Here is a 16,141-nt window from a genome sequence, read left to right on the forward strand (position 1 = left end):
AACAATTTGGACAGGTAGCTGGATTTAAATTGAATAAACAAAAAACTAAAGTCTTAGGGAAAAACCTAACAGATATGGAGAAGAATAAGTTTCAAGAAGAGACAGGTCTGATGGTGGTTAAGAAGGTGAAATATCTAGGGGTTAACTTAACATCTAAAAATCTGAATTTGTATAAGGATAATTATGAAAAATGCTGGTCAGAAATCAAAAAGGATCTAGAAATATGGTCAAATTTGAGATTGTCAATGTTAGGTCGAATTGCAGTGATTAAGATGAATGTATTGCCTAGAATGTTATTTTTATTTCAAACTTTGCAGATTATTGACAAGATGGACTGTTTCAAGAGGTGGCAGAAAGATATTGCGAAATTTGTCTGGCAGGGCAAAAAGCCCAGAATAAAATATAAAATATTAACAGATGCAAAAGAAAGAGGGGGATTTGCCCTGCCGGACTTAAAATTGTACTATGAAGCAGCAGCATTCTGCTGGCTGAAAGAGTGGATGCTCCTCGAGAATACAGATATCTTGGATTTAGAAGGTTTTAATAATGCATTTGGTTGGCATGCATATCTATGGTATGACAAAATTAAAGTGCATAGTGCCTTTAAAAATCACATTGTAAGGAAAGCGTTGTTTAACGTTTGGATGAGATATAAAGATCTGTTGGAAAACAAAACCCCTAGATGGTTATCACCCTTAGAGGCCAAGGCCCACAAGAAAGTCAATATGGAGGTCGGATGGCCAAAGTATTGTGAGATTTTAGAACAAGATGGAGACAAATTGAAATTGAGGAGCCATGAAAAACTAAAACCCAAAGTACAGGATTGGCTCCACTACTATCAAATAATGGAGGTTTTTAAACAAGACAGGAAAATTGGCTTCCAGGTGGAAAAATCAAAACTTGAGACAGAATTGTTAGAACCCAATATTAAGAATCTGTCAAGAATGTATAACTTGCTGCTGAAATGGAATACACAAGACGAAATAGTCAAATCAGCCATGATTAAGTGGGCGCAGGACATTGGTCATAATATTATGTCTGCTGACTGGGAAAGGTTGTGGAACACTGGTATTAAATTTACGGCATGTAGTGCTCTAAAGGAAAATCTGATGAAAATGGTTTATAGGTGGTACATGACCCCAGTTAAGCTAGCGAAAATTTACCATTTGCCTGATAACAAATGTTGGAAATGTAAGGAAACTGAAGGTACCTTTTATCATCTTTGGTGGACATGCCCGAAGATTAAGGCCTTCTGGGAGATGATATATAATGAAATGAAAAAGGTATTTAAATATACCTTTCTAAAGAAACCAGAGGCCTTCCTCTTGGGCATCGTCGGCCAATTGGTGCCAAAAAAGGATAGAACTTTTTTCATGTATGCAACAACAGCAGCAAGAATATTGATCGCAAAGTATTGGAAGACACAAGATCTACCCACCTTGGAAGAATGGCAGATGAAAGTGATTGACTACATGACATTGGCGGAAATGACGAGCAGAATTCGTGACCAGGGAAAGGAGACTGCGGAAGAAGACTGGAAGAAATTTAAGACTTATCTTAAGGACTATTATAAACTTGATGAAGCTTAGAATGTCGAGATCTTATGGAGAGAAAGGGTTGCAGTAATACAAGATTGGATTATGAAATGACTATGATGAATTAGGATAGGAAAAAACATTTATAAGTTGCTATAAGATTTGGACATGAGGATGCAGAAAGGGGAGGTATGGGGGAGTCTGAGGAAAAGAAGTTTATGAAAGAACATTAAGAAATTATATCTGTTTGTTTGTTTGTTTTGTGTATGTTTGTTTGTTTGTTATAAAAACTTATGTAAAATCAATAAAAATTTTATAAAAAAAAAAAAAAGATTTTTTAATCTTAGTTGCTTTTATCTCAAATTAAAGAATGATGAGATATGGGGTTTATTTTGAATAACTCAATGGCATGCAGAGTCCTTCAATGCAAAAATCTATCTGAGTTAGCCAAAGCTTTCATTTCATCAGTATAATTTGTCAACAGTGCCCAAGTGGGGAGGATTGAAACGCCAAGCAGTGGTTTCAGAAGCCACTGGCAACCATCCTGCCTATTATTTTCCTTGTCTCTGTCTCTCTGACACAGGCACACCATTCTGCCACATTTTTAAGCTGGTTGAATTACCCCTCGAGTTCAATATTTATTTCTAGCAAACAAAATAATGTAACAGCTTCAAAAGCAAAGGTTTGTTTGCTTTTTTGAAGAGTTGTTTGCTGTATTCATGAGAGTGAAAGTGCTCGGGGTGCTGTTATCCATCTTTGCCCTTTGAACCCCAGCTGTTTCTGTTTGCTGCTTTTGAGGCAGCCCCATAGACAGACAGTCCTGGCGCCGCCAACGCCTCTTGCCTGCCCCTCATGTTTGATCTGGGCTCCTGTTGTGAAGGACCAGGGCCAGCAAGTGGCAGCAAGGTGGGAGGGACCTCAGCCAGTGCCTTAACGCTGATCAGTCCTGCTGCTGGACTTGCATGCAAAACACCCTTATCTGCTGATGTAGCAAAACAGTGTCACCTGGAGTACCTGAGATTTTGCATCCTGGCTGAGAAAGCAATATTTGGGGTCTGGGTTTTCACCCCACAATTCTTTTACAAAGGGCCAACTAATCATAATTAGTTGGCTCTGTTGTAATGCATTGGCATTTTTGAGTAATGCAAGTTCAAAGTCATCAGGGGAGTTGCTCAAGTCCCTAAAATCGCCAATTGACCACTTAAGACTACTGATATCAGATTTGGAGTATATCTCACCACTGGGGGGTGGGGGGAGGAAACCAGTCCTTTTCTGGAAGTGACTAGCTTTTCCTGCTTTGAGATTCCCATATGACAACACTTCATATGCCTTATGCAAAGCTTAGAAAAGCTGGCTTTTCAAAGAAGAAATAAAACCATTTCCTTTTGCAACACCCTCTTATTGCCTATTCAGCTATGTATTTATCCATTAACTGGGATAGAAAAGAGGAGAATCTTTCTTTCTAAACAATTTGGACTGTATCATTTAGGGGGGAAATACCTTGTAAATTATATCTGTTTCTTCTACGGAACTGGTGAAAATCAATGTTTTCTGAACATTAGTAGGAGTAAAGTCCAATGACTGAAGTAAAGTAGATATTCTGTCACACTCAAGGCAAAGCTGCACCACCTAGAAGTCACATGTAGTTCAAATGTGTCAGGTTAAATTAAATCACTCTTTATAAAAGCCAAGTATTTCACTTCTGCTTCCCCTTTATGTTAGGGAATAAAAATACCCATGGCTTCTATCCAATGACGTTACCTAATGTAGGCCCACTGAAACTGATGGACCAAGATTAGTCATGCCCATGAATGTCAATAAGTCTACTCTGAGTAGGACTAGAACTGGCTACGACCTTCTATACGGAGATGCTGAATTAACCCTATTTAACATGAAGATGGGGTTCCACAATAGTTTGATTTATCCTTTTGTTTAATCAGCGCTTCTGGGATAGAAAATTCATGAAATTGTTCTGTGGAAAATTTATGAGCACCTCTCAATCTTACTTTCAAGTAACCAGCTCAAGAAACCGTACACACATAATAAGCATTCTTATCCTATTTTTGCACATCATAGCTAAACCAGCAGGTTTCATAGGAACCATTCGTGATGCTATTCTCAGAACTGAGGAAGTTACTCTTATTATAACCCTTAAAGTTTCCAGCTTCTTAACCAACAGGTCTGACCAACTGGATTTGTTCTGTACATAGCCAATCTCAACCTCCAAATTCCACTTAGTATTTTAAAAGCCACAGTGCTTATAATTTGTGCCTGCAAGAGTTAGTGAACCTGTGCAGAGCCTAGTCTTCAATCCAAAAGCAAATATATAAGAGAGCTATAAAGCTCCTAATATTTTACCTGTTGCACTTTGCCATATATGGCAGCTTCTTCCATGGATGTGATCACAACATACGGATCATTCATGAACTCTTTGGTTAAACATTCTATGTTTTTGCTCCAGTGCCTTCCGATAGCAACGATCTGCTGAGGTGCAGATTCTTTCTCTTCAACGTTCAAGGCTGTTTTGTAATATTCTAGAATACGAAATATCTATAAAACAGGAATTAACACCCATCATTATCTTTTCCATCTGTTAGAAGTAATACTAGGGCAGCTGTTTACCAGCTCCATCTGGTACGTAGGCTGAGACCCTATCTGCCTGCAGACTGTCTCGCCAGCGTGGTGCATGCTCTGGTTATCTCCCGCTTGGACTACTGCAATGCGCTCTACGTGGGGCTACCTTTGAAGGTGACCCGGAAACTACAACTAATCCAGAATAGGGCAGCTAGACTGGTGACTGGGAGCGGCCGCCGAGACCATATAACACCGGTCTTGAAAGACCTACATTGGCTCCCAGTACGTTTCCGAGCACAATTCAAAGTGTTGGTGCTGACCTTTAAAGCCCTAAACGGCCTCAGTCCAGTATATCTGAAGGAGCGTCTCTTCCCCCATCGTTCTGCCCGGACACTGAGATCCAGCTCTGAGGGCCTTCTGGCGGTTCCCTCACTGCGAGAGGCCAAGTTACAGGGAACCAGGCAGAGGGCCTTCTCGGTAGTGGCGCCCTCCCTGTGGAACGCCCTCCCATCAGATGTCAAAGCGATAAACAACTACCTGACATTCAGAAGACATCTGAAGGCAGCCCTGTTCAGGGAAGTTTTTAATATGTGACATTTTAGTGTATTTTTCATCTTTGTTGGAAGCCGCCCAGAGTGGCTGGGGAAACCCAGCCAGATGGGCGGGGTACAAATAATAAATTATTATTATTATTATTACTATGGGTAAACTACAGGCAGAATTGGTGATGGGAAGACAGTTAACTTACAGTACTAATCAACTAGCTGCTTTGGGTGGAACTAGGTCTTTGGTTCACAGGCAATCCCTCGTTCCGCACCAGGAAGAACTTTTTAGCAATGTATATTTGACATAAGCAGTACTGTATAGTCGACTATTTTGGGGGAAAGCACAATCTGTGCTAGGGGCAACTATGATTGTATCTTTTTTATAATATTCTTTGAGTTTACATTATTTTAGCACATTTATCTTACGTGCAAAAACCCACACTTACTTCTATGTTGGCTTCAGCAAACAACACATCAATTTCATCAAGCACAAGATGGCAGAGCCTGAGGAACAGTAAGCTGTGATATTCAAGCAACCTCAGAAGGGTATATGGGGTTGTTATAAGGACCTCACCTGTAAGGAAGTTGTCACATTATTTGGTTGAAATCTCAAAAAAAGCATAAAGTACCATCAAAAACTACTAGCCTGTATCCCAGTTACACCCACGCTAGCTAATAATTCATGACCCACAGACAACCCAAGGGAAAAAAGAACCTGTTCTCTTGTTTATGAAAGCTTTCCTCTTATGTTACCTAGAAGTGATTTGCAAGTGCAAATAGCTTAGTGCTGTAGCTTAGTGACAAAGTAGGTGTTTTGCTATCAAAAAGTTCCAGGTTCAAGAGCTGGCATCTCCAAGTGGGTTAAGAAGATTCCCATCAGACTCTGGAGAGCCACTGCTAGTAGGTGTAGACCAGGGGTAGGCAACCTAAGGCCCGTGGGCCACAAGCAGCCCACGGGGGTTGTTTAACCAGCCCAACTGAGCTGCCTGCTCGGCGAGTCCCTGCATGCTGCGCTAAACTGGCGTAGCATGGCGACTCGCTTCCACGGCACCGGAAATTGCTTCTGCACAAATGCAGACACCGGAAATCGCGAGCACGCAATCCGGCCCACGGAGGGATCTCTGCTGGAGTGAACTGGCCCAGGTGACGTAAACCTTGCTGACCCCTGGTGTAGACAATACTAACCTAGGTAGACCAATTCTGTATTAAAAAGCAGCTTCCTGTTTCTAGGGCTACAGACAATTGGAAAGTAATAACCCTCTAACTTGCTTTATCAACTGGAACAAAAATCTGCATAGCAAGGTACAAATTAAGAATGTGAAATCCAATTAGCTATGATGAATTCAGCTTCTCCCCTCCCCTCTTTTTTTACATAACACAAGTCAGATGCCTAGTATACATGTCCTGGTAAACTGCAGTTAATTGGTTGTTTTTATATGGATTTTATAGTTCGTGTGAATTGCCAATTTAAAGCAATATTTTTATTTTCGCTTTGTGGCACTGAAACTGTAAAGAATGATTTAGTCACACTTGTGATAGACCACTTTAATAAGTTAATGCTACTGTATGATTTTATACCATATTTGCATTTTATATTTTGTTATTCCCTTATGGTCCAGATAAATTTATTCAATCATATTTTCAACATTAATGATCATGTTATGCTTACATCCTCTTGGAATTCTTGTGCTCTGTATTTCTTCCTTATTTGTTCCCAGTAAGAGCAATATTGGGTGAATAGGCCTGGAACAATGGCTGTAAGTTTCCAGAAACTCAAACACCAGTTCTGCTTTCTTCTTTCCTGGGCACAGGATTAATGCAACTGGCTATGTACACACAAAACACATCAATTCATACTAAGAGCAGAAACATTTCCATGAATCAGAGGCTTATCAGTCAGAAAATCTCTTTAAAAAGAAAACCCACTGTTCAAAGTAATGCAAGCTAGCCAAGATTTTTAAAATCCATGAAGGGAGTGGAAAAAAAATCACACAGTGGTATAGACTCTAAACAGCCTTGTTTCTACAAAACTCCTCTCTCTCATTCAGGCCTGCTCTTTGCTGCATGCTTACTCAACCCTCCAAATGGCTTGCTGTGCATAACCCTCATGAAGTGTGCACATTGGTTATTAACTGAAACATGCAAGGGGATTCTATAAAGCAAGTTTCCTCAACCTCGGCCCTCCAAATGTTTTGAGACTACAATGCCCATCATCCCTGACCACTGGTCCTGCTAGCTAGGGATCATGGGAGTTGTAGGCAAAAACAAACAAACAAACCAAACATCTGGAGAGCCAAGTTTGAGGAAGCCTGCTATAAAGGATCAGCACACCAGCTCCAGACAAACCTTTTGCCATTGCTCTCATGGAAGCTCCCTACTCCAGTCAGTCATTCTCCAGCTTACGGAGGGAAATGAGAATAATGGCAGGACAAAGCTAATATGCTCATTCTCATTGCCCCCCCCCCCGTACATATTTAGTTAATGCCAAATATGCATGCCTGAAGAAGGCCTGTTTGGTTCTAGTTCCCCCTCCCTGCCAACCCCTAGAGGCATTTACACAAATAAAGCTTGATCCTTCTCTTTACTCTATGGCATCCCTTAGGAAGAATATGTTATCACAACTTTTAAAAAGTTAATCTCATGTTCTATTGCTTGCAGCTAACTTTGGATGAGCCGAGCCCATTCAAACATCTACTGCTCAGGGTCTTTAGATACAACTATCTAGGCAGGCAACTGGTTAGGCTTAGCCATTCAAATCAGAGGCTACAGCATTCCCACGTTCCCTATATTACCTGCATATCTAAGCGGCTTCTTAAGACATGGTTACAATGGACTTAACCATTTGGTTGGAGACTAAGATGATTGTTGCCACTCATAGTCCCATTCAGAAGTGATATGATGCACATTCAAATGCAGAGCCCACATCCAAAAAGCAACCACAGAAAGCACCACACATTCTGACTGCTCAATCCAAGCCGACACTGTTCCAAGACTTGGTTTCAACAAAGAAGGCATTTGGGCATGAACTGAAGATCCTACTTACACCACTCCGAGCTGGCAGTGATACATAGCAACTTCTTGACTGCAAAAACGTAATAATTGGCAGAAGATATAGAAGTGGATCATTTTCAGGAGAGATAATAACGGAATCACATCCGCGAGCTATTGGTGGCCACGAATAAGACTGTACATGATTAGGTCCTGGGAACTGATTCCTTAGAAGTTCCTACCAGGGGAAAAAATGCATCAAATGTATTTATATATTTGCTTAAAATAGAAGAATCGGTCTTAGGGAGATGATCAAATGAAGCTACACTATGTACATAGCCTCAGTTTTCCTGTTAACAAGGGAGCAATGTGAGTTGCTTCCTGCAGAATCCCCGTGGAGACCACCACCTGTGTAGGCACAGGTGACCCACTACAGGTGTATACTGATTCACTGGATGACAGCCTACATATTTTTGTACAGCATGTGGTTCAAACAGTCTGGGTTATTGAATATTCTGTATATGAGAAATCAATACAGTATTAAGGGGTGACAGGGGTTGGGGCAGCACCAGCTATGGTCAGGACCAAGTTTTAAGCAGACACAGTTATAACTATTTATACTCTTGGAAAACAATTCCCTGCCAAGCTAACAAATTCCACTGAAGCAAGCGGCACCTGAGTGCAAACGAGCACACAGTTGTAGCCTTAATTACCAATTAAATCTTTTTGAGTTGCTTATCAGATCTACTGCTAACAAATGGGTAAAAAGCCATAAGCAATGCAATTTCTGGGTATGAACTGCATCATATTTAAAATGTATTACTTCCACCAGCATAAGATGTATTAAAGTGGGGCGGGCAGAGTCATAGCTGTCAACTTTTCCCTTTTCTTGTGAGGAATCCTATTTGGAATATGGGAATTTCCCTTAAAAAAAGGAAAACGTTGACAGCTATGGGCAGAGTATCAACAGCTAGCTTGCTCTGCTTTGCAAAGCTTCATAGTTGTTGTTCAGAGATAGTAAGTTGCCATATCTATGGGATTAGGACATATTATTACAATGTTTCACTTTGAACCATTTCATCCTCATGGTCATCTTGTCAGGCTGCTTCGTGCAAGGTGCTTGCCCATAGCTATCTAGTGAGCTTCATGGTAAAGTAGCAATTTGAAACTCACAGGACAATCCTACAGGACAATCCCTATTCAAAAGCAAGCCCCATCATGTTCAATGGGACTTTCTTCCATTTAAGTGTGTAGGACTGCTGCCTCGGTCTTCCATGCCCTCTTCCAAAATTGACATTCAGCCTTGTGGTGACCTCAATGAATTACTGGGATTCTATTATGCAGAAGATGGCAATAGAAACAAGTGCTATTTTTAGAGCATGCTCAACTTCAAAAAATAATTTTGAGCTTTCAGTATTAGAGGAATTTAATCAAATACACAACCCTTGCTTTTATATATCATATAGTGAATATTACCTTTTTCAGAGTTGGAAACAGTGGTGCTGTTTCAAGAGATAAACACGGTTCCATATTTTTATTAAGGACAGCAGAGTGGAATGCACTGGTATTCATTTGTAGCTTCTAAAATTAAAGGTAACAAACACAAGTCTGCAACAGACAGGCTACAAGATGATTTGCATTAAAATGTTCTACCTCACTGCAAATGTTTCCATATTTTTGTTTCTTTAGGAAAAAGCACAAAACAATTTATGTCTTTTATGGGATCACTAAGATTTCATGAGTACCAGTGCTACAATTAGGATTCTGAAACATATTCAACCTTCAGCTATCAAATTCTAAGATAACCCCAAATTGCTTTCTATTTTCAAATAGTCCTCCAGTTCCAATCCGGAAAGCACATTAGTGGACAGTTTTGAGATCATCCAGAAATTTGTTAAATAGGGTGTGTGTGTGTGTGTAGCAATTTCTGAAGTGGTAGGTACACTATGTATCAATTCAAAAAACTAGGTAAACAAACCAAAATTCTGAAAGCTCATTTATATATTCAAATGGCACTAACAGTCCAAAAGTGTTTATGATCTGCCAAAAGCAACAGTCAATTGAAATACCTCGGTCTCATCTTGTCCATCAACAGCTTTCAAAGGATTTAAAAATTGTAGAAGCCTGAAAATATACAAGTTCGCTTTTTTTAAAAAAAGTTTGTCACCACATGTCAACTTAAAATCCTTTATTTATTACACTTTTATTCAGCCCTTCTCCCAAAGAACTCAGGATGGCATATATAGTTATTTCTTTATTTTATTCTCATAGCAACCCTGTGAGCTGAACATAGTCTGCTGGATCAGGACAATGGCCCATTTTGTCCAGCATCCTGTTCTCACAGTCGCCAACCAAATGCCTGTATGAAATCAAGGAACCAAAAATGAGCACAAGAGCACTCTCCTCTCCTGCTATTTCCAGCAACTGGTATTTGGAAGCATTACTGCCTCCAACTGAGGACAAAGAGCAAAGGCATCATAGCTGGCTGAGAGGTGATTACCTTGGCCAATCAGTCAGTAAGCTTTATGGCTGAGCAAGGATTTGCCTCTGGGCCGCTCCAATCTATGTTTAGCATAAGGAATAGACCACTAGGCTAGTATCAAATAATAATGCTTGTTTTGAATTGATAAACTAAGCATCTTGAACAAATATATGCTTAGCAATTAAAAACACCCATCAGATACCAAGTCAGTTCACCCAAAACATTTACTGCATAGTTTGCACCTTATATAAAACATCCTCACTGAAGACACGCTATCTGCTGATTGTCTCAGTGCTTAGTTACATCAGCTCTATGGGAGGGTCAGGGCTGCTAGAAAGCACAAATTTTGACTGACTACTACCACCAGCAAGAATATGAAGAAATTTATTCAACCAAGTTGTACTCAGATCAAACTCACTGAAATTAATTAGTACAACTAACTTTAGTCCCTGTCTTTCAGTAGTAGAATTTAGTTAGTGACAACCCAGTTAAATCTGGCTCTAAGTAATGAGCCATATACAAGAGTGAAAGTTATAAACATTGCAGACATTGTAGGAGATCCACTTCTTCTTGCCTGACCTATTAATATAACAAAATATTCATGTTTCAACTCAGCATCTGATGAAGGAGGTTGCTGCCTATGAGCGCTTATGCCATTTTATAATAAAACACCTTTAAAAACTCAGTCTCAAGGTAGCATTTCCATTTATGTAGTATTTGTATAACTTCAAAAGGAAGATAAAAGAAAACTTACTTCACACCAATATTTTTCTCATAAAGATCTTTCTCCATTTCTTGTGTTTTAGTAGTTTCCTTACATAAGGTGCTAAAATGAAACACACAATCATTTGACAAAACTTTACTCATGCCTGTAGAAATACTGGCTGCATGTGGAATATATGTGAGCTGGGGATTTTGTGGGGTGGGGGGCGCACATGGGGGGGGGTCCTTACATGACAGCCTTTGTGCCAGCTGACAATGTCCCTAACCCACATGTGACTGGAAATACCTCCTGCTCACACACAGGACTGCGTGGATCCCAGCCACAGTGGGAATGATGAAAAGCACAAAAAAGCAAGATATATTGGAAGCGAACTAATTATCAACCAGGAATATATTACTTATGGCAACTGAATAAAGAATTTAATAATGACTTTATCTTATCTTCACAAATATGCCAACATTTAAACAGATTAATTGTGCTCTAAAATTGCCAATCAGCAAGTTTATTTTTATTTTACATATAGGTTCAGCCCCTTGCCCATGTAAGGAAATACGAATAGAAGATTTAGAGGTGAAAACGAACCTGTCTGTTTGTATATCCGCCTGCAAGGAAACAGTTATGCCTTGTTTTAAAGGAGGAACCGGCACCATTACAGCCTAAGTAAGCAGACAAAAACATCCCAGGGTTATGTTAATTATGACCTAGGAAACAGGGCACCTCTGTGCTTCTGGCTGGAGCTACTTCACTATGAGACTACAATGGAGAGTAAGGCACATTGCACTGCTTTGGAACACAGTAAAATGCAGCCTTTCTCACCCACAACACAAAACACATCTACAAGCGATTGTATCAAGCTACTCTTCCGTCCCTCTATTGCAGCATCAGTAGCAATATCTCAAAGCCATGTGCAGTAGTGGAGCTTCATGCTCCGGCACCGGGGGGGGGGGGAGGCGCGGAGAGCAGGCGGGGGCGAGGCTGGTGCGCATCTCGGGGGCGTGGCGCATAGCCGCGATGGCACCCCACCAGGATTGCGCTGCCGGGGGCGGTGCACTCCCCCTGAACTCCTCTTCCTCTGCCACTGGCCATGTGGCTCAGCTGTGAAGTTGATTTGCAACTAACCTTCACCATCCTATCTATACACACACAATTTGTCAAAGAAGAGAGCACTGAATACTTGGTGTGACTGCTCATTCTTGGATTAGTGTTTGGAGAACTCCAAGGCAACTATGGGTTAAGGCCCCCCACTGGAGGTAGACAGGTCATATGACCAAGAATACTTAAAAGGTATTCCTCCAGCTCCACCCGCTTTTCTGAGCTTCTGATTTGTTGGTCACCAGTTATGAATGAGGTGACTAAGAACAGAGTAGCAAGACTACGGCTGGGTTCACACAAAACATTAAGCCATGATTAATGTAAGCCAAGGTTTATAAATCAACAACAAACCATGGCTTGTAAGTATGGTTTGTCCACAGTTCAGGACAATGGCACGAGTAGAATGAAGGCCTTAACTCTTTGCCCCTGACTGCCCCCAGCCTAATTACAATCAGACACCTCCCCAAGAGAGAAAACAAATACAGAAGCATTTGGGAATTGGTGGGGCATGTTGAAAGCTGAACCACTTACCAACAGTCATGTCACAAGCACTGTGTAAGAGGGGCTAACAGCAGTAACGCATACAGGTGAATCTGTACACATATACTTCAAGCAATGCTCAAAGCACCGCACTGAGCCAGTTCCAACTTTCCCCAAGTATTATTTGAATAGTAAACAACATATTTAATTTTAATTAAATAATAAATAGCTCATGTTTGCTGCCCTTTTCAGGCAAGCCACTTTTCTCTGCCCAGTCATAATACTGGGTCTTAGATTATTTTAAGGATTTTACAAATCTTCAATTTCAATCCCTTGTGAAAAATGCTACAATCACTCACTGGCTCTGTTTCTTCACTGGCTAAATCAGTTTCCGGCAAATTATTGCAAGTTGTTTTTTTAACATCATCAGAAGCAGAAGCACCTAAAAGAATTAAAATGCAGTATGTTTCATTATTTGCTTAAAGTGTAATAATGCCAATTTGAGACATTATCACATCAAGCTTGTGTTTTCTCTTCTATGTAAGTTTCTTTTACTTAGTATTTTCTTGGTTTTGTTAAAAAGTGCAAACATAATGAAAGAAACCAAATAAAAATATAAACTATAAAGTGTTACAGCCTGGAAGGACAAAAGTACAAAGATACAGTGCAGCTCCAAAGGGATAATAAAGTATTGACTTATACAAAATTCCTTTTAAAAATAAAAGTATTCTCCACCTGTAGCATTCCATCATTATTGAGGAAAATGGTTCTCTGAAGTCTTAGATGTGCCAGACATTTCCATATACTGGTGACACATATAAGAAATAAAACTATGACATACAGAAAAAAATAAAAATAAATCATTTGAGCAGTTCCTTTAGCTATTTTTGTTTATGAGATATTTTTTCAAGAAGGGCAGTATGCCAAACCCTGGAGTACCGGCAATCCAACTTATTAAGATGGAAGATCTTCCAGATTTGGGAATTTATGTAAGTTCTTCACTTTTCAAATCTCATTTGTTTCCATACAGAGTTTCAAAAGGTAGAAGGATGGAGTAACTGTTTGTGTGGTTATCAAAGAGATCTCAACAAACACTTTTTGAAAAATTCAGCCACCTTAGAGCAGTCACCTGGTATGCTTAAGTGAACATTAATCACCTTGAAGCTTTCATTGGTTGAGGAGTATGATTAGGTTTCCTCTCTTTTAGGTTCTTTTGTCAGTAACAGTCTGTGGAGCACAGCAGGATGGTGCTGCTTACCAACTTCAGGGTCATTGCCAGTTACTGAGGGACAGGGGCAAGCTGAGGTTGGTGTCACATAGGAGCATCTGACTGGCTCTGCTGCTACACCTGCACTGACTGCCATGCTGTGCTGCCCCTCCTCTGATAAATGACAGCAGTTCCAGTACTGAGAAGCCAGGTGAACAGCAAAGGCCCACCCCATGGATCTGTACTATGCCAGTATGTGTGCAGAGTGGGTTGAGGGAACAAGTGGGGTAGGAGCTGTAGAAGAAAAGCAGCAAGGAGAAGAACAGCTGAGCACCCTTGCCACTACCCTCCATCCTGTCTATTCATTTGGGAAGCAGATCTGTCATACTCACAAGTTTCAAAAGCCTTTGTTTCCTTGGCTTGCAACAACATTGGCCACAGAACAAGTGCAGGATTGATCTCCTCTGAAAGAGGCTCAAGGCTTAATGGTGTTTCTCTCTTCTGGTCTTCCACAGCACTAATTGTTGTACTCTTCGGTGCCTCATAGAAAGCAAATTTTTTGGCAAGAAGATCGTCATTCACACATATCTATGAAGAAAACAGATTTCATGCATGTGATGGTTTAGCATAAAGGGGGCACATTTTTACTAATGGCAAAGATAAAAATTACTAACATAATTTGGGAGGTACCTGAAATAGTTTTATAAGGCAGCTACTATCACCTAAAGTAGCTTGCCATGTGCACAAAGAATCTTCCCATCAGCTGCGGCATAAGGGCAAAGCATGTAATTCTATTAATTCAGAGGGGAGCAGCCTTTTTCACCCAAAGACTGGATCCAGAACTGACCCACCTACTGCAGGTCTGCCTCTAGACTACCTGCCAATGCTTGTAGGGTTTTTGCCTGTGTCCTATCATCCTTGCTTACTTTGGGCCCTCAGAGGCTTTGGGCAGGAGCCTCTTCTATCAAAAAAGCAAGTCATCACCCTATACAACCCCTGCTATCATTTTAAAGGATCTACTTTTTAAAACATATACAAAGAGGTGCATACAAGAAGGGAAGCTGAGTGGCAGAATGTTACTCCCCATTAGTAGAGAGGGACAGATGCTGCCACTCACCCTGGCAAACTGGATGTCTGTTTCAAAATACTATACATGAACAGAATTGTAAAGGTGACTGGCTTACCTTTTCTTCCTTTATTGTGACATAGAGATCAACATCAAAACTGTCTTCTTCAACAGCACATAACTTGGCCTCCACCTTGGTGGTTGCTAGAAATAAAAATAAATGGAGCATTAATTAGGTCTTCTAATTTCTACATTTCCCCACAGTAGGTCTTTCTTGATTAAGCCAAATGGATGAAATATCAGAGGGGAGGCAACAACAACTGATTTTCTACATTCTTGCCAAAGAATCAAAAGTTATAAGCAGCCCCTTGATTGGAGTAAGGTAATGCAATAAGCAAACGTTTTGGGAAGCCATTAACAGATAGTTAACTCGTTAGAAATGATTCTCAAAATATTTGATCAGTTTTACTCCAGTGAAGCTAGAAATAGATACATTTTATTTCTGTGCATATGTAAGTCGAGTTGCTAGACATTTGCAAGCAAGATAAAACTTTAAAATCCTATGGTGTGTGTGTAATTACAATGTGGTTGAATTCTACAAAAGTTTATTACCATTCAGCATTAAAGGATCTCCCTGTTGTGACACCAGAATAATGACAGGGGGGTTATGACAATTCTGCCTGGCCAGTGGGCTTTGAACCTGTTCAACAATTAATTTGTGAACTGCCAAGTTTCAGCAAGTAGGTATCATTTTTAATATGTTTTTTACACAGGTTGGGTGGCCATCTGTCATGGATGCTTTAGCTGAGATTCCTGCATTGCAGGGGGTTGAATGAGATGACCCTTGGGTCCCTTCCAACTCTACAATTCTATGAATTACCAATAATGCCACTTTTCTGTTATTCTGATTTGTACCAAACATTAAGTACACTAATATTCTTTACTTCAGACACAGTTATCTAAGGAAGACATTGCCTTACACTGTACTGAGTCAATTTGTTGGCTCATCCAACTCCTTCTCCAGTGACTGGTACACTGGTGGCTCTCCAGGGTTTCAGACAGGCATTTCCCTTAGATATTAGAAACTGAACATGGAACCATCTGCAGATAGCCAGCTGTTCTGCAACTCAGCTATAGTCTCCAAACCCAGCCTTTCGGTGGATTTTTTAAAAAAACCTCAACATTTTAACAGATTAGCCCATACATTTGGAATTATATAATATGCTATTCCTTATGTTTTCTTACCATTCAGGAGATTTTGGAAGTAGTGGATAGCTGCTATATCCCAGCGGTTAGCAGGGCTACAAAAAAAGCACACATGACTACTTTACTGTGGCACTATTATAAGCATATAAAGACGTATTATACATTTGTGAAGTACTCTTTCACTTCAAAATGTTTCTCAGAGAATGAAACAAACTGGATAGATATGAAGTCTGCCTCAGTGA

General features: G+C 40.2%; 1 protein-coding gene across 10 annotated transcripts in view; it reads right to left on the minus strand.

Moving 5' to 3' along the window:
* The window catches only part of TDRD12 (tudor domain containing 12), a 140,974-nt gene that overhangs the window by 53,536 nt on the left and 71,297 nt on the right, over window positions 1-16,141 (minus strand). For all 10 annotated transcript variants that reach the window (XM_083512501.1, XM_083512509.1, XM_083512505.1 and 7 more), the window contains exons 6-18: window positions 15,939-15,994; window positions 14,812-14,897; window positions 14,020-14,215; window positions 12,780-12,862; window positions 11,431-11,504; window positions 10,879-10,950; window positions 9,712-9,766; window positions 9,119-9,223; window positions 7,698-7,880; window positions 6,324-6,480; window positions 5,101-5,228; window positions 3,894-4,085; window positions 3,036-3,164 (exon numbers count right to left, since the gene is read on the minus strand). In XM_083512501.1, the coding sequence (XP_083368627.1) occupies window positions 3,036-3,164; window positions 3,894-4,085; window positions 5,101-5,228; window positions 6,324-6,480; window positions 7,698-7,880; window positions 9,119-9,223; window positions 9,712-9,766; window positions 10,879-10,950; window positions 11,431-11,504; window positions 12,780-12,862; window positions 14,020-14,215; window positions 14,812-14,897; window positions 15,939-15,994 (1,516 nt within the window). The remainder of the gene's footprint in view (window positions 1-3,035; window positions 3,165-3,893; window positions 4,086-5,100; window positions 5,229-6,323; window positions 6,481-7,697; window positions 7,881-9,118; window positions 9,224-9,711; window positions 9,767-10,878; window positions 10,951-11,430; window positions 11,505-12,779; window positions 12,863-14,019; window positions 14,216-14,811; window positions 14,898-15,938; window positions 15,995-16,141) is intronic.

Source organism: Podarcis liolepis (genome assembly GCF_965112155.1).
Source record: "Podarcis liolepis genome assembly, chromosome: 7".
Classification (NCBI taxonomy): Eukaryota; Metazoa; Chordata; class Lepidosauria; order Squamata; family Lacertidae; genus Podarcis; species Podarcis liolepis.